Source organism: Larimichthys crocea, unplaced genomic scaffold (genome assembly GCF_000972845.2).
Source record: "Larimichthys crocea isolate SSNF unplaced genomic scaffold, L_crocea_2.0 scaffold82, whole genome shotgun sequence".
Taxonomy (NCBI): Eukaryota; Metazoa; Chordata; class Actinopteri; family Sciaenidae; genus Larimichthys; species Larimichthys crocea.
Genome location: NW_020860793.1, coordinates 350,082 through 372,995, shown reverse-complemented (window position 1 = coordinate 372,995; position 22,914 = coordinate 350,082). Strand labels below are relative to the sequence as shown.

At 39.7% G+C, this 22,914-nt stretch overlaps 1 protein-coding gene across 9 annotated transcripts in view; it reads left to right on the top strand.

Annotated features, from left to right (window-relative positions):
• tcf4 (transcription factor 4) overlaps positions 1–22,914 on the top strand; it is a 217,649-nt gene that overhangs the window by 41,359 nt on the left and 153,376 nt on the right. For all 9 annotated transcript variants that reach the window (XM_019276204.2, XM_019276205.2, XM_019276203.2 and 6 more), the window contains 2 exons: positions 13,737–13,792; positions 15,288–15,363. In XM_019276204.2, coding sequence (XP_019131749.1) covers positions 13,737–13,792; positions 15,288–15,363 — 132 coding nt within the window. The remainder of the gene's footprint in view (positions 1–13,736; positions 13,793–15,287; positions 15,364–22,914) is intronic.

Genomic DNA, 22,914 nt, shown 5'->3' with positions numbered 1-22,914 from the left:
GAAATAGTTCCACCACCTCATTCCCCCAGAAGTTTTACATCTCAGTTTGTTTACGGATCAAGCAAATCAGTGGTCGAATATAACTAAGCACATTTACTCAGGAACTGTACTTGAGTGCAAATTCAAGGTATTTCAAGGGATTTTGCATACCCTTCCTGTCCAGTCAAAACCACGTATCTCCAGATGTGATGATTTTGAATGTTTGTGATAAACCGAAGGATGAAGTGTTGAGAATATTCTCCTGCTTAATGAGCTAAATAAACTTTTAAAACCCTCTTTGATTAGCTGGAAAACAATAGCTGTCAGGTTCTGAGATTGTATTCCAGCCAGTGCATTCCGCCTCTTTTGCTGTCCATGTGATCAAACGTGATTGGTTGATACTACTCGGATTACAAATGGAAACCAAAACACTTCTAGAGCCAAAATCTCGGTACCTGGCCTACAGATTTGGTTTTAAATGTTACACTGTTACATTTTTTTTACAGTGTGGAATTAGAAGTTGACTTGTTGCTAGCTCTTTCCCCATACTCTATATGCTATGTGCTCTGTATGTTTCCCCATAGGATACATGCTAAGCTAAATGTTTTTTTTTGTATCTAGCTCTGATTTTAACGTAAAGGTGTGACCGTAGTATTCCCTTCTCAGAAGCAGAAAAAAAAGTTGTACTTGAACTATTCTAATTTTAATCTTCGGTCGAGTGGATTATTGTTTATGTTTATTCATCACAGGTTTGATGCACCGCACAGTATGGATATGTAGTGACCCAAATAAAACACACCCACAGTGAAACTATGTGCCCAGCAGGTAGATTTCTACACAAAAAAAGAGCAATACTGTTGCCAAAAACTATTTTTTCTTCTGCATGCATTGTCATCAGTATGTGAGACGGAGATGAGACAGGTAGCAGGAAGGATCCACCTGTTTATGTGTTTGGAAAAGGAGGGATGGAGAGGAGGAATTAGCCACTTGGCTACCGCTGATAGAAGAAAGGAGAGAGGGGAAGCGAGATGGAGCGCTGTTTTTTATTTTCCTCACTAATTAAAAGCAGATGTCAAGGTACAATTCTCTGAGCGTGTTTAACGCAGCACAACTGTTTCCTGATTTCCTTTCTAGGCTTCTCTGCACTTGTTGAGAGACCGTTTTCGCTTCTCCTCATCCAACCCACTGGACTTTCTCCAGTTTCAAAGATCTCTCTCTCTCTCTCTCTCTCTCTCTCTGTATGATTAAGCTCTCCTGTCCCTCTGCTTGCATTAGCTCTAAGCTGGCAGGTGTCTATGAGATAGAGTTTTATAAAGCCAACAAACACAAAAACCTCCACAGAGAGAACGAAGCCTTAATTGAATTGTCAAACACAAATCTACCCGGAGACTCACTTTGACAAAAACTCATCTGAAGCGCTGGCTCTCTGTGTCACTGTGCGACTGTCTGACGGTTTCTATGTGCTTGGGTCACCGTGTGTGTTCAGGGTGAATCTGGACACGGCCCATAGAAAAATAAAGCGTGGCATATTATGTAAAATGTAAACTTTATGAACTGATTTCATGTCATTTTAGACTCCAAAAATATGTAATAAAATCCTTGAATCTGCCTATAAAATATCCAATAAGTATGAACATAGGATTATGTTATCTCTCCGTAAGTTGCTGTGGGTGGTTTGCAATCTAATTGCTCTAATGCTCTAACTGTGTTGTGTATGATATTAGATCATTTACACTTAGCCACTTAGTGTGTCTGTGAGATTGCCAGCTTTCCTATTTTCCAAAAGTCTCAGTGTGAATGCATCCAAAAACATTCAGAGCAGAATTATTTTCTCTAATTGAATCCAGATGTTGAAAAACTATAAATGTGTCCATCTCTCCAAGACACATGCGTAATCTTCTCCCAACTCTAACTACGTCAGTTAGCAGTCAGTGGAAGCGAGTGTCAGTCCCCGTGATCACGGTAGCTGAAGTCAGAGTGAAATGACGCTCAAATTAGTCGTTGTTCTTTCTGTCAAAGTGATTTCAAAACCTTTTTATCTGACGTTTATCTGACCCCTGGTCAGTGACAGTGTGGATGAGAGAGTCTCGCTCGTAATCAGCTCATCTGTGATGAATGCATGTGTTATTACCTATCTACATTTAACTGTGATTGTTGTAACTAAACTGTGAAAGTGCACAAGCTGTTCTTGTCCTGGCTTTTTTTTTTGCAGTTACCAAACATAAGGTGCAATAAAGCACTCTCTGAACTCTCTGAAGAATTAATATGACAGTAGCTTCATTTGTTTGTATTGAGTAAATGAAATGACACTTTCCTGGCTTCAGTTGTAGTTTGTATGTATGTATTGAAGTTATGGCTGTATGAAAACACCTAAAACACCAATGTTTTTGGTGAAATCAGTAACACTTACTCACATTTGTAGAAGGCTGATAAAGCCACTGAGAGATTAGTCCATAATTATGTCACTATTAAATCAGTAACCCCTTCAATAAACCCTGTTTGCATTTTTTTATTTCATTTTGCTTACAACTAGTTTCCAGCCAGCCTCTGGCTCTGTGCCCTCATCTCAATTGTTCTCACTTAGTCTTTATAAAAGTTTTGCTAACTCTGCTGCTTTTTTAGCTTCCGACCACTTTGCACACAGATTTTTTTCCTTTTTTTTTGTTTTTTTTTTGGAGTTTCCTTTTGTTCCTCTGGTTGTGATGGTGTGTAGAGATCTAAGCCACAGTTGGCTCAGCTTCACATGGGCCTGTGTGGAGAGACGAGGGGGTTTGTCAAAGGAATTGCCTGCGCCGCTTATTCTTCCTCCACCACAGAGATGACGGGGGAAAAAAAACAACAAAAACAAAACAAAAAGGGACCAGGCTTCTTATTATCAATATTAATCTCTCTTTCTGGAAAGGCCTCTGTAGGCTCTGAGCTCGGCTGTCTTTTAAAAAAAACACACACACATAACGCGACTGATTCAAGGAAACCATGTTTAAACTTGCTAATGTTTTTTTCTCCCTTACTTTTCTGTCTCTCCCTCCCTTTCTTTCTCTCTCTCTGTCTACATGAGCTATTCTCTCTCTTCATTTAGCGTGCCATTAGCTTTCCAAGCTGTTGTTTGTTTTCTTGCTTTAATGTGTTTTTTTTTTTTTAACAAAACGGCAAAAAAACAAGCAAAAAAAAAAAAAGTGAGTGATATATAAAGCATGCACAGTTTTTTGGTGCATGTTTGCCTCTGTGTGTGCGTTGGTTGCTGTGACTGTATGTGGTTGTGTGCTCTGTGTGTGTGTGTGTGTGTGTGAGGGCACTGGCACTAAACTTACTTGGGTCCAGATGTTCTAATTATAGAACGGCTCTGCTGCCTAATGACAGGAAACGCTGGCCTCTGTGTGCATGCATGTGTGTGTGTGTGTGTGTGTGTGAGAGAGAGCGTGCGCGCGCGTGTGCAGAAATCATTTTCTGACGGACACACGACACATTGACTGAATGTGCGTGAGACGGACACATGAATGGAATTCTTGTCATTAACATCTTGAACTCTGATTTCCTCTTTAAATTTTCCCTCAAGTTGCCTCAGAGTTTTAGAAAACCATACATGCATTCCATGCGGCTAATTTGCTTTGCCAAGTGTTTTGGATGAATCATAATTTCAGTGGATTATGTTCACCGGCAGCGTGTGTGTTCAGGAGTCCAGGAGAGGATGTCATTTATATACGTAGACAGCTGGCTGTGACTTGGACTGTTTTGATACTAGTGTCAAAATGTTTTGCCAAATCGATTCTTATTTCAGTTATAGTAGTTTTATAAGTATACATTTCTATTTTTTCAATTCCCTGCTTTGATTTGACAACTGAAGCTGGAGTTCTCAAAGACAAGAGAGACATGATGTAAATAAAACTGTCTGTCTGAGTTATAAATCAGAATCCATCAAAGAATAAATGAACAATGAGTGATAAGGAACGCATCATTAAATTATGTTCCATAGTTGGACATTTATATAATTATGTATTATTACGCTAATGAAATTATAAATTATTGGTTATTAAAGTAATGTATTAAATCTTATAAAAAAATGTTTGATAGGCTTGATAGGATGTATGTTCATTAAGTGTTTTTGATAAACTTTATGAAGAGTCATGGCGTCAGTTAGATTTGGTTTGATCAGAGCTGTGAAATATAAATTCTGGAGAATAATCTGTCTTTGCTCATTACATCTGACCCTTTCTTACCCTCGGGTGTGCCACAAGGACTTTTTTCATTTCTTCTAACTATAACTCTAAAAGACTTACTTTTTGGTGTTGGCCTTGAGAAGCAGATCATTATTCGTTATCATATCAGCTGGAAATGAAAATATATCATGCAACTCTAAATGTGGCCACATACTGTACATGTTTCCAACTGTCTGCACTTGACATTTTGGTATTTGGATGCAGTACTCTGCAGATTTTCACATCCTGCGTCTCGTGTTGTTAGGTTACTCGAGGCTGCTAAAACTAGAGAATTTATTTGGGTAAAACTCAAGGTTTTGGTTAAACATTTGAAAAAGTAAAGAAGTTATGAAAAGTGAGGTGACTTGAAGTGTGAGACGGTCTGAAACTACAATATTTATCTGACCTTACGTTACCTCACCAAAGTGCTTCTGTTGCCTGGTGGCAAAGTTCTACACTTTGTACACTCACCAACCACGTCGACCTTGATTTGAAGCCAGTAAAAGAACAAGAAAATACGTTTTCTCTTAAATCATATTTGTTCATAATTACAGAACCTTTTTTTAACTGCATAACCTTAAGCATGTTCGACGAGTTCCCTAAACCTCAGTCATGCTTCAGTTTGCAGTCAGTGAACATTTTCCATGTACCCTCAGTATTATCAGAGTTTCCTGTTTACTTTGATGAAAAACTATATTTGGACAGCATAAAGCAGCACAAAGCACATTTGCCAATTAAGTAATGATAACATTCAATTACTTTTCAGGAGATGGGGTTGCATATTTGGCATTCAGTGGAAAATCCCCACCGCAGTTTAAAACAAAGTTTAGTATCTTGGCTGAGTATGTATGCATGAATCCACCTGTGGGTCTGCTGTCGTCTATAGCCAAAATGGATGCACTTCATCTATAAAAGCATAACAAAGAAAACAAGCCGGCATAAATAAGCACAGCAGGATTAGGTTAACGTGCGTGGAATGACATGTGGGTCACCAGAAAAGCCATGTTGTTGTTTTTTTTTCTGCCTTGATGATGGTCATTCCTGTACTCTCCCTCCCCGTTACTATGGTAACAAGATGTCAATTGATGTGGCATCTCCATCCGCATCTCCAACTGTCCTCTTGATCAGAGCTCCGTAACCACGGAGACAGAGAGAGAGGAGAGCTTTGTGTATCAGACTTCAGATGGAGCTGCCGTCTGCCGCTGTGCCTTGCTCAAAGGTTCCTCGGGCAGCTTTCAGAAGGCGGACATGTCTTTGTCAGGCACAAGAGGGAAGAGAGGGAAAGGAAAGGAGACAGAAAGAACAGCAATATGAGAAGGGAAAGAGGGAGAAGGAGAGAGGTGTAGGGAAGGAGTCAAGGGTAGGATAGATTGAACAGAACAGAAGAAAAATGGGGAATTACAAATTCAAAGAGGGAGTGAGACAGAGGAGGGAGGAAAGAAAAGAGGGAAGAAAGATGTGAGGGGTGAGGAGTGGAGAGAGCACGAATCATGTAACAAAACAGGACATGGGCGACTTCCTGAATGTGTTCATTACATCACTTCCTCTGCTTGTCCAGCCACATACACACATACATACACACACACACACGCACACACACACACACACACACACACACACACACACACACACACACACACACACACACACAGTGGGATTGTGGGTGTTAGACAGTTTAAGCAGCTTTAAAGGAGAAGATACAGAGACGTAATCTGACTCTTAATTCTTACTCTCATTTTAGTCTGTGTGTGTGTATGTGTGTGTGTGTGTGTGTGTGTGTGTGTGTGTGTGTGTGTGTGTGTGTGTGTGATTACCCAGGATAATAACATGAATGTAGCTCAGTGAAAGTACAAGAAGCCTCTCTTTGAATCATATAAAATGACTGAATTAGATCTTTGTGTCTCTGTGTTTTTCTCATCTCGTACCAGCCCACTTTCACTCCCAGCTCGTCAGATGTTGCCACTTGGTCAGCAACGTTATTCTTTAAAATATGTAGGTGCTCCTCTAGCGTCATGTCCAGACAGGCCTGTGTAGCTTAATGGCTTAATGGTGCCGTCAAAGTCAGGTGACGTAGTATAAAGCAGAAGAAAATCCACATATGGAGGAGGTTGGGCTGGATGGATGAGTTAAACAAATACAGGATTTTTACACAGGAGACAGCTGTTTATGCCCTGTATGAAACTTATGTTTGTATGTTATGTAGGCTACACAAGTTAACCTGTTTAAGTTCTGTATGAGGTATGTAAGATAACTTGACCCCAACCAAGCAGTTTTTATTAAAACAACAATATAATATCGCATTGTAATATCATATATCGTTGATAATATCGTCTGACCGCTATAATGAATGATATTATCAGCTTACAGTATATTGGCACACAGACATATTAGTATTAGCATATATGTTATATACAGCGGTCCCTCGTTTATCGCGGGGGATACGTTCTAAAAATAACCCGCAATAAACGAAATCTGTGAAGTAAGTTTTACAATTATTATACATGTTTTAAGGCCGTAAAACCCCTAACCACACACTTTTATACACCATTTTGTACAGTACTCCCTTAGTTTTTATTTTTTTAATTATTTTTTTTGGCCTTTTATGCCTTTTATTGATAGTACAGCTGAAGATAGACAGGAAGCAGAGAGAGGGGGAATGACACGCAGTAAATGGCCGTCCGATGCGGGATTCGAACCGGGGCCAGCTGCAGCGAGGACTATAGCCTCTACGCACGAGGCGGCCGCTTAACCCACTACGCCACCAACCACCCCAGTACTCCCTTAGTTAATCAGGACGCAGAACACAATGCACGTTAATACTGTACAGTACGCTGTAAAAAAAAAGCATGCAAAATTACACCAAAAAAAATCTGCGAAACAGCGAGTCCGCGAAAGGTGAACCGCGTTATAGCGAGAGACGACTGTATAGCAAATATGCCAATATGAAAACTGTTTTTTTCCTGGTATATAATGCAGGAGAAATTCCTTGTGGTAATCAGTGACAGAATAAAGAAAATGGACCTCAACCTAAGGCGGGCTAAATAATCCCTGGTTGCTCAAACAGGCCACTTGTATTGACACCTGTTGGTCAAAGCAACATGCTGTTAATTCTGTATAACTTTAAGCCTTAATATAATTTGAATTTGAATTAAAAATTTAGACTCAGTAGAGTTTACCCAGAAGCTGTGAACATGTTTATTTCTGCTATAAGGTTGGACATGTTAACATGGGGACTTATGGAGACTGACTTACTTCTGGGGCCAGCCTCAGGTGGTCTTTTGAGAAACTGCAGTTTTTGGCTTCCCTTCACTGCCACAGAGGTTGCGTGTGGTGGTAATATATTGGTGTTACTGATAAGTATATCCAGCAGAGCGAACTGTGATCTACAAACAGTCTTATTGTGAATGTTTAGCTCTCCTCTCCTCTCCTCTCCTCTGCTGGTTGTCACTCCGGACGATTTGACATGGAAATAGTTATGCTAATACATGCGTGTGTGTCCTATGGTTAAGTCTCTGCCTTTCTTTCTGCTTTTCATAATGTTTTAATATTTTCCATGTTCGACTTCAGCAGCCTTTCAATTAGTTTGAATGAGAGATCTTTCTGTCGATCCCTCAGTGTGGACGAGACTATCACGTCTGTTTACCTTGAGTTTCTGTTGGTGCAGTGGGTTTCTGTAGATGGCACTTTTTTTCAGTCGTTTATTCCAGTTACTAAAATGGTTTTCTAAACCTGTCTTCACTTTTTTTTTGGTCTCCACCAACTCCACTAACCAGGTAGTTGCTGTGTCTGCCTATGGTCTGGTGCTGAGCAGGTAGTATACAATGCGTCCAGAGTTTTTTTTTTACTAAAATCAGCTCCCTGCTGAGGTGAGAGTGAACCAAAATGGTCGTGGGTCAGATAACAATGAGCTGAAACTCACTATGAAGCTCTGTAAAGCTAAACAAAGCTGCAAATTGAGGTGATGATTCTCTGTTGGACATCGTTTCAACATTGACATTTGTGGAACTGTTTTTTTGGAGCAGGAGCTTGTTGCCACCAAATCAGGTGCGGTGATGTGGGTGGGTGCTGGGGTTGTAGGTGGTTTTTTATCTCTTTTGAATGTTACCAGTGTAAAATAACTTTTTATTGATATGAATCACCAGCTTTCTCCCTACCAGAGCTCCTGCTCTTTCATTCACTCTATATGTCGCTCAACCACAGCTCTCTCTCTCTGACCTTAGCTTGACTGACGTTCGGTTACGTATCTCCAAAAGTTGATTCTCTTCCAACTTTTCTGCCCCAGGTAGCTACCTCCATTCAAATAAATGGGAAAACCTGTTTTCTTTTCTTCTAAATTGGCCCTTTGGATCACTTCAGGTCTAACTTGAACACTGTGCTGATGTGTGCTTGTTCCAAACCAACAAGAAATCCACACACCACTTTACAGCAGCAGGAGTTTGGGACAAACAAAGGAAAAAGCTTCATCAATGAAATATAATAATATTATATTACGGAAAATTCAAATATCATTTTGCCAGATGAGATATTGTTTTATATTTTTTATTTACAGGTGAGCATTACAGCTCAGTTAAGTTTCAAGTCTGTTCTAATAAGTGTTGTCTTCAAGGGTATTACAGCTCATTATGGCTACAGTCGTTTTCCATGGGAGTTGTAGTGTCTGAAATACTTCCCAATTGGGAAGGTGTGAAGTTTGATTACAAAGCAGAGTTTGGCTGAAAAAGAGTCTTCAGAGTGTCTTCAGTGAATCTGAAGGTTATTAAAGCACCAGTCTCTTTTTTCATCAAAAATATTTCTATATTACGATTCACACAGAGCTCTTTTACCATTACTGTGATTCATCTGTTGTGTTTCATTGAAACATATGTCAAAGCTTGAACATTTTCTGTTTTTATTTCTTGATTTTTAGGAACATTTCAGTTAACAGAAAACGTTTGAGCGACTTTGTTTGATTTGAAGAATTCAAAAAATACCTAAAAAGATCTGACACATGCAAACACAGTTGACATGAGAGACATGTGTGTGTCCATGTGTGTGTTGGGGGGATGGGGCAGGCGCACGGTTAATTATAGAGTTTGGTTGGAGACCAGATGAGAACAGTGGGGCTATAGAGCTCACACAGGTGCACACATACACACACACACGCTTGATGTTCTCGCAGCATGACCACTGTCCTCATTTCTGTCAATCAGAGACCATTTATTACCGTCATCAACACATGTGAGAGTGTGTGTGTGTTTGTTGTTGATGTTTTCACGTTACCTTACATGCAACACACTTTTGTTGAAAAAATATTAAATGTTTGCCACAGGCATAACACAGGTTAAAGTACATTTCCAGCAACCAATCCAGGGCTGATTTCAAACTGTCTTCAACACTGCAGAAAATTAGTTTTTTTGTCATAATGTCAGATAATTTTTGGCATCATTGCCTGTGTATCCAGTCACGTAAGCTTTTCTAAAAGCTGTTAATGGAACTGCAGTGCGGACCAAACAAACTAGCCAAAACCTGTTGAAGAGCCTGAATTACTTCCTTTAGGACTTTGGGGTGATTCATTTGTGCTGTGAACGTAGAGATACTGTAAGTGCACATATGTGATTTTAAAATAAATATTCCTAAACTTCAATCGAGCCCATCTGCTGTTCAGGGGAACTAGTAAGGAAACAATCTTTTTAAACAATCTGCATTATCATTTGGTAACAATGGCAACATGTATGTGCGTCAGCAGGTGAATGCAGGGTTTTTCCCTGATACATCAGAAAGTGAAAAGCAGTTAAAGCCGAGGTGTGTTCTTTATTTTGGCAAAGTGAACACACGTAACTATCTCCACATAATTATATGGTGCAGACACCTGTGTTTTTTAAATCCTGTTTCTACCTGTTGGTCATTATTGGACTAATATTACTCACAATCAGCTGATTCTTTCTTCTGTTTGTAACACCTGAGAACACATAAGGCTCAGAAGCAAGACCGCCACCAAATCTGTCCAATGAATGAGTTATCCTTCAGCCCATGTGACCCCATATTTACTTTTCTTAGCACTGTAAAAGTCTGTAAAAGCACACAAAGATGACTAAAAGCTGCCAGTGAATAATTTTTCTCTTTGTTATTGACCAACTGAACCAGCTACAAGTGTCATTGTGTTCAGTAGCAATGAGTTCTCAATTGCTTACTTACCCCATGATTCTAAAGCCAGACAGCTCAAGGACATTCCAGATTTGGCCATAAAAATTCAGTAGCCCTCTCCGTGTGTTTAGAGCCTTTGTCCTAATATAGTATGACCCCATTCACTTGACATGGACACGAACGGTCTCAAACATAATTAAAGCTTTAATTTGAATGTTTTATTTCAAATAAAATGTGCTGCAGAGACAAAATCATAAGAAAAGGTATGTATGCATGTGAAATCTAGTAAATTTGGATTGAAACGGATTTTACATGCATACATATCAAATATAATATATTGGTTTTACTTTCCTCAGAGACAAGCTTGGTTGGTCACAAACACAAAAATATATCATTTTATTACACGGATCTGTTGAATATTCGATATTCGATTATAACATTCTATGGTCTGTTATTTCTTCAAAACAGACCACCGCTATGAATATTGTATCGTTGCTATGGACACAGTAATGATGATACACTCTAGAGGACCAGAGAGGACACCAAAATAATTTAAATCAACCAAATCATGTTTAAATCAATAATTAGACACAAAATATTGATTTCTCTCATGAGTAGCAGAATAATGCGGGATAACGTAGAGCGACCCTGAATGGGTTTATTTCCGTAACAATGACCGTCTCGCTGTGCATTATCCCTTACTTTAATCATACAAAGAGTGGCTCAATGGTCATACTCGGGTACAGGCCTGTTTTTGTCCTCAGTGATCACATACACACTCTCTCTCTCTCTCACACACACACACACACACACACAGTGGCTAACTGTATTAATAGGAGTCTGTTTTGTGTCAAGCAGGTCTTAATAGGATCAGTGTGAGAGACATGGAGCTGTCTGTCAGTCTAAGTTCATTAACTGATGATAGATGACCTGTGCGTGTGTGTACGTGTGTGTGTGTGTGTGTGTGTGAGAGTGTGTGCGTAAGGGAGAGAGAGAGAGAGAGAGAGAGAGAGAGAGAGAGAGGTGTGTGCTTTAAAGTGTGTGTTTTCCTGCTTGTGTGTAAATTCTCTCTCTGGTGTAATTTATAGCCCTCAATCGGAGGCCTTATCAGGTGCAGGACACATGGATGCCTCCTTCTCTCCTCCTTCTCTCTTCCTCCTCCATGTCTTTCAACTTTTGCACACCAAGTTGTATTTTTCTCTCCCCCTCTTCCTCTCCTCCCTCTCTTCCAATCGCTCCCTCTCCCGTCTTTTTCAATGCTGAAGGATGCTTTCTTTAATTGCTGTCCTTCCTCATCCTCTTCCTTCCCATCTTCACCTACACTTCTCCTGCATCTGGACCAGCTATCATCAAACTCTCTCACTCTGCTTTTATTTCATTTTCCTTCACTTTCTTCTCCTAATCTGTTTCCAAAGAGGCTTTATTTGTAGGACAAAAACTTTCTTGTTGTCAGATTGTAAGCACATTTATTCCCTCATCCATCTGGTCAGATGTGTCTTCTCTAAACCATATCGATCCAGTGTGTGTTCCCTTAATTCAAACAATCCAGTGTGTGTTCCCTTAATTCAAACAATCCAGTGTGTGTTCCCTTAATTCAAATAATCCAGTGTGTGTTCCCTTAAATCAAACAATCCAGTGTGTGTTCCCTAAATACAAACAGTGTTCCCTAAATAGGAATGATCAGGTTTGTTTACATCCAGACAATCAAGTTTGTGATCCCTAAATCCAACTGATCATAACGTGTATTTCTAAAACCTAAACAATCCAGTGTGTTTCCTAAATCCGAACAATCAAGTGTGTCTTCACTGAATAAGAAGGTTCATATGTGTGTTTTTTAAAATCCAAATCAAGTCTGTGATCCCTAAATCCAGCTGATCATAACACGTGTTCCATAAATTCAGTGGAAGCGTGTATTCCCTGAATCTCCTTAATCTGATCTTTGTTCCCTGAATTTAAATGACTTGTCATGTATGTTTTACAAGTGTGTGTTTCCTAAACCCAGGGGTTCATTAGTATTAGTTTTAAAAATCTGCCTGGTCAATAAATATCATGCCCTCAACTCAGGACTGTAGAATATGTGTTACTGCTGATCAAGCGTTTTTGTCTTTACTAAACCTGCATGAATTCTGTCCTATGGAAATTTTTTTGTATTCATGCTAACATACTTTTTTCAAGTAGGGACCTCTAGTCTGACTCTGAACTGAACCTGTTTATTTCTATTGGGCTAAAACAGTTACACACACACACACGCACACACACACACACAGGCACAGATAAGCCGACATTCCAAATGACTTGACAGTGAATGTAAGCTGCTCACTATACACACACTGACACAATGGAGAGTCTATTGAAGAGAGATTTTGCACTACAATGCATGAAACAACTGTGACTATACTGTATGTGTGTGTGTGTGTGTGTGTGTGTGTACTGTAACCGCTGCGTTTGCACATTTCAGTCAACCTGGATGAACTGATCTACCTGTCAAACAACTAAAACTACATGGTTTGGTTAGGAAAAGATTGTGGACGTTGTTGGTTGGAGACAGGATGTGAACTGCTGGCTCCTGTAAAGTCAGAAATGTTGTATTTTATACTTCCACATCTTTACCGTGGTTGATATTCTTGTGTTTGTTATCTAGCATGTTAGTTTTGGTTGTATCTTGTCAGTAAATCTATTGGATGGATCCAAATGAAATTTTGTACACACATTCGTTGTCCTCAGAGGATGAAGTCTTCTGACTTTGGTATTTCCCTGTCTTGTTCTTTACCATGTTTTTGACTTTGAGTGAAATATGCCAGCAACTATTGGATGGCTTGCCATAAATTCTGGTACACACATTCATGTTCCCCTCAGGGAGACTTGACTTGATCCACTAGCTTTTCATCTAGCACCATTACCAGGTCACCTGTGACCTCTGACAGATATAATATCATGGATCCAGTGTGATGACAGAGGGGATTAGTGGTCTGCAGGAGGCTTAAAGGACCATTAAATTTCACAGAGACACATTAAAGGCTCTACAATCATAATCAATAATGTTTAATGACATGGAGCATGGAGAGGGGGTGATTTACGCTGCTGTAGTTGATTATAGACACTGTACTGTAATATTATGTGTAGTATTAAGTGTTGAAAGTGATGTGATGAGTGTGATGATCACTCACATGATTATGCAAGTGATTAAAATGTGAATCTGAGTGCTAAGAATGTTCACTATAGCAGTCCCAGAGTAAATGTTAGCCAATAAATAAAAACAGTGCAAACAGTCGAATGTAGAATGGATTTTTCTTTTTGCTCAATGAATTTCTGGTGACTTACTTTACTTTTAAATATATTTTTCTTCCTTTAGATAATAAACTCTGAGTTATACCTCTCTAAACTGTCAATGTTGTGTTTCCTGTTATCTAAATCTCTGTCCTGTTCTTTCTCACACAGATATGGAGGAGAGAACGAGTGCAGGGTCATGGGCAAGTGGAAGTCGTTCTTCCAAGGTACTGCTCCTAATATTTGTTGTTCTTTTACTGTTAAATGCATTTTCTTTAGCGTTTTCAACATTATTATAACTGCCATTAGAACTACAGTACCTGCTGCTATCACTGTTATAACTAATATGCCTACACTATGGCTGTCCAGATATGTTGCTGACATAGACCACTGACTGTATATAAAGATGAACAGGTGACACCTCACCAAAACATTTCAATCGCCCCCTGTTGGCTGGCAGCAGTACAGGTCATAAACCCCGCCTCCTCTATGTTAGCAGATTGGAGAGGAGCCAAACTAAAATGTACAAGTGAAATAAATGTTTTTCCCAGAGATGGTTTCAGACATTTTAGGTCGTTTTAAGCTGATGTTTGTTCAAGTGTTCATTTTATTTAAAAAAAAGAGAGGTTCCGCATCATGATTGACAGCTGAGTTCTGCTCATGATTGATTGTGGGCGGGAGCTGATACTGCAGCTCAAAGTCAGATCATTACTGCACAAACTCTGGTTCCAAATGACATCAACAGTACAAAATGGCAGTGGCCATATCTGTGATATTTTAGCTTCATTTTTATACAATAGAACAAAGTAGAGACGCAACATCCATCTTTATATACAGTCTATGAGTAAGACTATGTGACTACGAGTAAGTATGACTTATTTTTCCATAATTTCTGCCTGTAATTGATGGTAGGTTGTATAGTAGAGAGCTGAAATTAATTGTAGAAAAAAGAGAGACATCCAACAAGTCCCTAGGTCCAACCTAGGGATGTTGAGGTTAATGTGGAGTGCGTTTTAGCTCTTAGACCAGCATGACACTCTAAGAAATGAGTATTGTACATGGCAGCGTTATGCATTTTTATAATGCAGGGCTATCCATTCATCAGTGTAAATTGTTTTTAATCCTGTTAATAGGATAGTTTGAGGCACAGGCCCAAACTTAGAGGATAAAATGCCAACTCAGCCACTATGTCTGTGGTTCAGATGTAGCTGGGTACCTTTGTTGGATCTCTCTTTCTCTCTCTCATTTTTCATTTTCATGTCATCTCTCTATAATAAAAGCATAAACATGTATATAAAAAAATCACTAATAGCACATATACTGTATAGCTCAGTATACTGGAGGCTAGCAGTTTCCTCCTGCTTCCAGTTTATGTGCTCAGCTAAGCTGTCTGGCTCATGTTTAGCACACAGATCTGAAAGTGGTTTCAGTCTGCTCATCTTATCACCATGGAGGAAAAAAAAAACTATTATGAAAATATCAAACTATTGCAGCTGTAATATGAAGGAAAATATAAATATGAAACAGACTCTCAGTGTCAAAACACACAGAGTCTGTAGCGCTGCTATTAGTAGTGTCACTACAGATAGTGCTAACATACTGTTGCCTCTGCCATCGCAGTTATTCATCACAGCCACTTCTGCTGCGAGTCATAGTGACAACTTCATGCAGTATAATAAGGAGATGCCATTGTTCACCCCACGTGTCTGTCTGTCTCCACAGAATTATGCAGATGGGTCTCAGTACATGGCGTCACATGACAGCCTCTCACCTCCGTACACCAACTCCAGGCTAACAGGTACGCCGCGGGATGAGTGTGTGTGTGTGTGTGTGTGTGTGTGTGTGTGTGTGTGTGTGTGAGTGAGTGAGTGTGTATTCTTGTTATTTTACAATGCATTTTGTTTCTTCCATCAACTTTGTATCCGTTACTGCTGGCTTTTGATCTGACGGTGTGTGTGTGTGTGTGTGGAGAATTAGTGAAACACTATTGTACACTGGAGGAGACAGGTCATCTGGTATGCAATTTCTCTCTCTCTCTCTCTCTCTCTCTCTCTCTCTCTCTCTCTCTCGGCCCGCTGTGTGGAAAACGCTTGGCAATGTGTGCTCATTTACCCATGATGCTCTCTGCCTCTGGCTCTCTACAATGTGGCGCCAGTTGTGAGCAAATGGCCACTGACACAGATAATCTGCCTCTCTCTCCCTCTCTCGCAAACACACACACACGCGGCACACACATACACTCACAGACATATAATCACTCAAACACACGCATGCAGATGTACTTACACACGCACAGAGCTTAATTACCTTTGACTGGATGCATCAAATATGGAGGATGTCAGCTCTCAGCTACCTGATCTCTTTCTGTCTCTCTGTCTCTCGTTTGTTAGTTTATACCGTGGTCGCTCTTTCTCCTGTGAATGTTAGATCACAAAGAATGTCTGTTTGAATGTCTTGGGTTGTACGGTATTTAAGATGCGTGTTTGTAAAGGAGACACAGACTACTGTACCAACAACTTAAACTAAAGGCTAGGGACCACTTAACAGCTGTATGTCGTTTCATAACTATTATATATTCCATAACTCAAGCTCCAAGTCGAGTTCTTCCACATCAAACTGGGAAAAAAATCTCTGTTTTTTCTCCTCATTAAACTGTCACACACTACTGTCACAAATATAATTTCATGCCGTAGCAGATTTCTCTTTATTGGAGCTAAAAGTTCTAGACCAAACCATTAAAACAGGTTTTTGGCCGTATGTCCAAAACTTCAATTTTCAGAGGGAAAAGCCACTTTGTTTGAGGTGGATTAACACATTATATGACTGTTTTATTTTCCCTTATTGCATCTGTGTTTTATTCGCTCGTGGCTTATAATTTAACACAAACCATGACCACCACAAACCACTTTTGTTTTAACTTAACTAACGCCTTCAAAAAAAAAAAGTTTTAATTTGTGCAAACACACATGTTAAGATGTTGAAAGATCCAGTTGTTACTTAAATGAGCTGAAACGAAACAGAAATAAAATAGATATAAAGAACAAAAGAATTGTGATTAATCTTGTAATTGAACAGTTCGTTGTGAAGGAAAGAAAACAGAAAATAACAGAATAAGAATGTAAAAGTTTGGGGTTCTTTGCTGGAATGATCCATAGTGTGTGCGATGTGTTGTGACAGTGTTGTGATTATGGTATGTCTGTGCAGAGGCACAGAGAGAAAAGACGTCGCAGAGTCAGGAATGGAAATATTGTATTCTTCATCTGGCACACGGGAGCCGCAATTTACTTTGATAATGATAACACTAAGAGACAGAGACAGCCAGGGATATGAAACACACTCACACACACACACACACACACACACACACACACACACTGCGAACAGAGTTGCAGAAAACATCCTCTTCACTTTTAACCTGTGACTGTTCTGATCTGAGTAAATCGGATTGTCTTCTGTGTCTGTTGGCATTTTGCATGCACTGATGGGAAATGTAGTGTCTCAGTATCAATACTCAAACCACAGAGCTCTCATTAATATCAGTGATGCTGTGTTATGCAGTACTACGCTAAGAAAATAGTCCTTTTTTTGACTTGACTCTGTGCAGTGTTGACAGCATCATGTTATAGTGATCTGCGGAACAACATTATAAAAATGTAAAAAAGAAGTTATTCTCTGTGACCAGACAGAAGCCAGGACTAGTTAGTTGAGTTAGGTGATGGATTGTTGCATTGGCTGCTGGAGAATTTTAGGTCATCACTATGACGTTGCTAGGCAGGTAGCATGTGGTTACAAAAAGGTACAGTAGTTGGCAGAGCTTTACTGATAGTAGTCAAGGTGTTTTTCTAGTTGGTTGCTGAATAGTTGGTTTGGTTGGTTTTATGATATGAACAGCTACATATGTTCTGATACCACTTTGTCCTTCCTCATACTGATTGTAACACCTGAACTTTGCATATCAGCCTTCACAGAGTACCAAGCTATGTATTGTTGTATGGTCTGGTTCACGTTAAACCCAAAAGATGAACAAATGCATAATAGAATAAATGCAACAAGACCTTTTTTTATTATCTAGTTTGACAGTCTGCTGACATTTAACAACCTCTAGCTAACGTTAGACTACACAAAATCAACTCTTCCTTGTTGCTCTAACACAGTATATCCCAGGGCCCAATGGCAGCCCTTACCCACCCTATTCTGCCTCTGACTGGTTTGTACTTCATTGTACAAGTCTTGGTAAGTCACTGTCAGCGTGAGAATATGAAGGTAGGGCAACCAAAGGGTATAAAAGGCGAACAGGACTAGGACTAAAGAATTACATGGTTGACACAGACACAAGCGATTGCTAGGGGGTGCCGAGATCTTTGTGAATGTGTTGTTAAGGGTTTCTTTGTAGCCCCTTAGGTGTTATGCCATTGATAAATTGCTTTGCTTGTTTTAGGGGGGTTTGCTACAGTGTTCCAAACCCAGTCTGGGATTGTCTCATCTACTGACAGTCAATGATGTTTCCTATGAAAACATGTAGGAAAGAGGGCATGCGCTGCTCTTTGAACGCAAGTTTACCCGACAAACATTTGCCAAAGCAATGAGCTATGTTAATGAGTCATCCTCCACATCTTTACTTTTGTAAAATTGAATCACACGGTTTGAAAATAAACTTTAAAGCATGAATCTCACCTTTGTGTACATGTGGTTTTGAAAACATACTTGGCTTTGCGATGCAAAACCACTTCAAGAAACGCTTCAATGGGAAGCATCCAAAATCCAAGAATCTCCAGGAAAGTGGAGTAGTCAGTCCCAAATTGGTACTGGGGTGTTGCAAGGTTGTTTCTTTCTTCTGCAGATGTAAGGTGGTTGGATGTCTGGTTAGGATTGGCAAATGTATATTATTGATATAGCTTTTATTTTGAATAATTTGAGTGTTAGTGCCTTTGATTAGACATTTTTTTTGAGGAAGCAGAAGATCTTTGGTCATCACGTTTTGTCATAAAAAGATTAATTTTAACCATGCTCCCCATTTTTTTTTCACATTTAGCAGAAGGTGGTTAGCATCACAGAAGTGCACACATCTCTTAGTTTCAAAATAAGAAGCTAATGTGTCAGCATCATAATGCAATAGCATCCTAAAATTGGACTTTGATGAAGTAGTTACCAAGATGCTTGCTTGTGCAGTTCTTAGTATATAAGATGAGGAAGACTGTGGAGCTGACACAGCTCTGAGGAGCACCTGTACTACTGGGTTATTAACCCTAATGCACCGTGTGTAATTAGATAACCAAGATATTTTGTATATTGTGTCTGACAAAAAGAGTGTTTAATTCTCTGCTTTGAGCTGCTACATCGCAGAACACTTAAAGAAACATCTGAGTGGAAGCATCAGTCTGGACTTTATTTTGGAGGAACATTTTGTCTTTCACCTGTATACCTTTGCATTTTGTGTGAATGACTGTAATTAGCTCTAATTATTATCAGGTCTGAGACTTGGGATTCTCACCTGAGATGAACTCAAACTGAAAGAAGAAAGAAACACTGCAGAGTTTAATGAACCCGACCTGAACATGTCGAGTGTGAACGCAGCCTCCCTCTCTCTCTCTCTCTCTGTCTCCCTCTCTCTCTCTCTCTCTAACCTTGTCTGTCTTTCTTAACCCCCCCCCCCATCAGATTAGAGTGATGTTATGCTCTAGATAATCAGCGAAGGGATTAGTGTCATCTCAGCGACCCCACTAGATTAATCTGCCCCCCCCCACACACACACACACACACACATGCGCGCAAACACACAGAAAAACCACAGTGATCTAGCAATCAGAAGATGTGTGTGTGTGTGTGTGTGTGTGTGTGTGTGTTTTATGTGTAAATGTTTGTAAATGTGACTTGCAATTGCGTGTTTATACGAGTACATGTGCACTTCCGTGTGTGATGCACGGATGTGTGTTTTTGTGTGTGTCTGCGTGCTGATTATTCCGTCTGTGTGTGTGTGTGTGTGTGTGTGTGTGTACGTTTGAGGGTTTTTGGTGGTGTGTGTTTGGCAGGTTACTGTGTCAGTATCTGAGTGTGTGATGTAAGCTCCTGTAAGTATGTGGTTTTTATGTGGTTAAATAGAGGGGTGTGTGTGTGTGTCTTTGTGTGAATGAGTGTGCACTTGGATTGTGTGTTTCTATGTGTGTGTTCATGTAGTCATTTGTTGTGTCTGTACCTGAGCGTGTGATGCTGGCTTTCATGTCTATGCATGTGTGTGCGTGTGTGTGTTAATTTTTTGTTTATACACTCAGAGTGTGTGTTTGTGTATAGGTGTCTTTGTGTGTGTGCATGCACATTTGTGCGTGTGTCTGTGCGTGTGTGTGTGTTTGTATTCAATTTCTCTGCCTTTGTATGAGAATGTGTAATGCTGGCTTTCATGTGTGTGTGTGCTGGTGTGTGTGAATGTGAATGAGTGTATTTGTGCTCTTTGACTCGCGTGTGTTTACGTTTGTGCGTAAATGTGGAGGTATTGTATGATTCTACCTTTCATGTGTGTGTGTGTGTGTGCGGTTATGTGTGTGTGTATCTACCTATGTGAAGCTGCTTTGCAGAGCAGGTGCACCACCCTGAACCCCCGCCCCCCCACCGCCCCTGTAACTGTCACCTACATAGTAAATGAGAGGCTCAGTGGTTTCAGCCTGTAAGCACATTCTGCTCTGTTATAAATAAACGATCTGATGTGGCTTCAGTGTGATTATGATGCACAGCAGCTTCATTCTACCAGCTCTTTCTACTGCTTGCATTTTGTAATTAAACAACAAAAAAAAAACTTAATTTGTCAAAGAAAGAATGACAGAACGCACCAAAAATTTGCTCTGCGGCACGCTTGTCACAGTTTTGGGGGGGACAGTCAGTCACAGTTTTTGGCTGATTGTCAGCAGGCAGCCTCTGGGACTGTTCAGGGTTTACTGCTTCGAAAGAGAACCTTAAAGGAGAATCCATCTATTTACCAACGCCAGATCAGAAGATGGGCATCCATTTTCATCTGTGCATTTATTATACATTTAGCCTAGCCTAGCACAAAAGAGAAACTGTTAGCTTAGCTCCACCAAGGTGAAATAAACCTAAGTCAGGCTTGAAGCTCTGTGAGGCGCTGACACAGTGCTGCTTTGAGCTAAATGCTAATGTCAGCATGCAAAGATGCTTACAGTGACAATGTTATGATGATACCATGTTTGGAATTTTTGGTGATGTTGGCGAGTTAGCACAAATGCAAAATAGTACTGCAAAACAAAAGTGCATTCACATTTACATTAACTAAGGAAAAATAAAAATAAAAATTGGCCTCATGATGGTGCTAAATTAGAAGTTAAGTCATGATAAGTCATCCATAAATACATAACATGAATGTGTGCACCAAAGTTCATAGCAATCAGTGATAAGTCATTGTTGATATATTCCATACATGTCAGCATGCTTTTATCAGAGTGATTGATCCTCTGGGAACCATGAACGTCTGAACCAAATTCTTTGGCAATCTGTTCAATAGTAGCTGAGATATTTCAGAGTGGACTGAAGATGGACTGTCCTCAGACCCAGAGCACCATGTAACTAAAATTATATCTTCCAATAAAGCAGTCGGATTTACTTATTGCATCTTCTTAGCTAACAATCCATCTTGTAGTTTTGTTTAAAGTCAACAAGGTTTCTCTCCCAACTAGAGTTGCCTTGAAAAACGCAACATGGTTAGTGGGTTGCTGAAGGTACCCCTCTAGTCTCAGTTTTGCACCACAGTTCATTAGCAATTTAGCCACGATTAATATTCAGAGTCTGGTTAGAATTTCAAAATAAAATTTGCTGAGAAACATTTCACATTTTATGAGTATGAAAAGGTTGCAGTTTGTTCAGGTTTAGGCAAAAAAAAAAAAAAACACGACTTGGTTTAGGTTTAAATACGTGTCCAATAACAAAGCCAAAAGTCATATTTAACATTTACTACATGTACATTTATTAAATGTAAGTAGCTCCAACGCTAACTGCTGCCAAAAGCACGGTGTACCATTTTTGCATTTCTATTTCTGCACCTGCTCAATAAACAAGATAGTAAAGCAGACAACTTTAGAGTTGTGGCTGGAGGTTAATACGTTGTTATATATTCTAAACGTTAAACAGCATTAAACCACACACGATGTAAAGAAGTGCTATAAACCTGATGACCCCCCCCCCAATCCTCCTCCTCTTGTTGTTTTTGTTGAAATGTAGTGAGTCAGCCGTCTGTCTCACCTCTGTGTGACCTTATTAATGAGTGTTGAGCCACGAGGCTGGACCCCCTCTGAGGAGGTCACATCTGGACACTTTATATAGAAATACATATCTGTCTCCCTCTCTCTGTGTCTTTCCACCTTTTATTCCGTCTGTCTCTCTCTCACTCCACATTTTGTTCAGTCTTTTCTTTTTTGTACTGTCTGTTTATGCACTTGATATATATTTTTCTCTTTCAGCTGTCATTCTCCTTAATCTCTTCTTCACCTCTTGTCGGTGTCGACTTTTTCCTGCCCTCTATCTTTTTTTTTATTTCCTTCCCTCCATCTTTGAATCACCCTCTTCTATTCTCACCCCCATCTCTTCTCCATGGAGACGAGGCCCTCCTGTCTCCCCTTCTACCCCAGGAGCCCCTCACCTCAGCTGGGTGTAGTGCCGAGGTCGTCCCCCTGTCTCTCCCTGCTGGGTCTGGGTCTTTGTGCTTCGAATGTTTAAACATAAAGTAGAAGAGAGGAGAGGAGAGCAGAGGATGAAAGTAAAAGACAAAAAAAAACAACTTATAGGCGTTTAGTTTTTAATTAATTTTCAAAGCTTTGAGTTAGGATTTTATTGCAAATTATTCCCGAAGGTCATAAACAAACTTCCATGCTCTTCAATGTCTCTTCAGTGTCTCTTCAAATGGAATAAATACAAGTTCATCAGCAGGCCTACATACATTTTGGTTGATAATCATCTAATATTTGTAATAACGCTTTGTTTAAATATGATTTCATCACCGGTGTATTTCAAAAAGACTAAATAAAGGGACAAAAACACACCAGGAACAAGAAGTAAGCAGTTAAAAACAATAAATAAAACCAGGTCAATATATTCAAATAAATAAGAATGAAATACATAAATATAAAGAGATTTTCTCTCTTAATATCCCTCATTTCCTGCTCCACCCTCTGTGATTTTCTTTCTATTGTCTCTGCTGATTGAAACTGAACAGCCACCGTCTCATTCTTGAAGTATTTTGAATGGATGTCATGCATTGATTAGTGCTGCATTGACTTCAGTGCATTAACACGGATTCACAATGTAAGCCACTGCGGAGTATTTAGTATATTATTGTTTTGAAGGGCCTGTG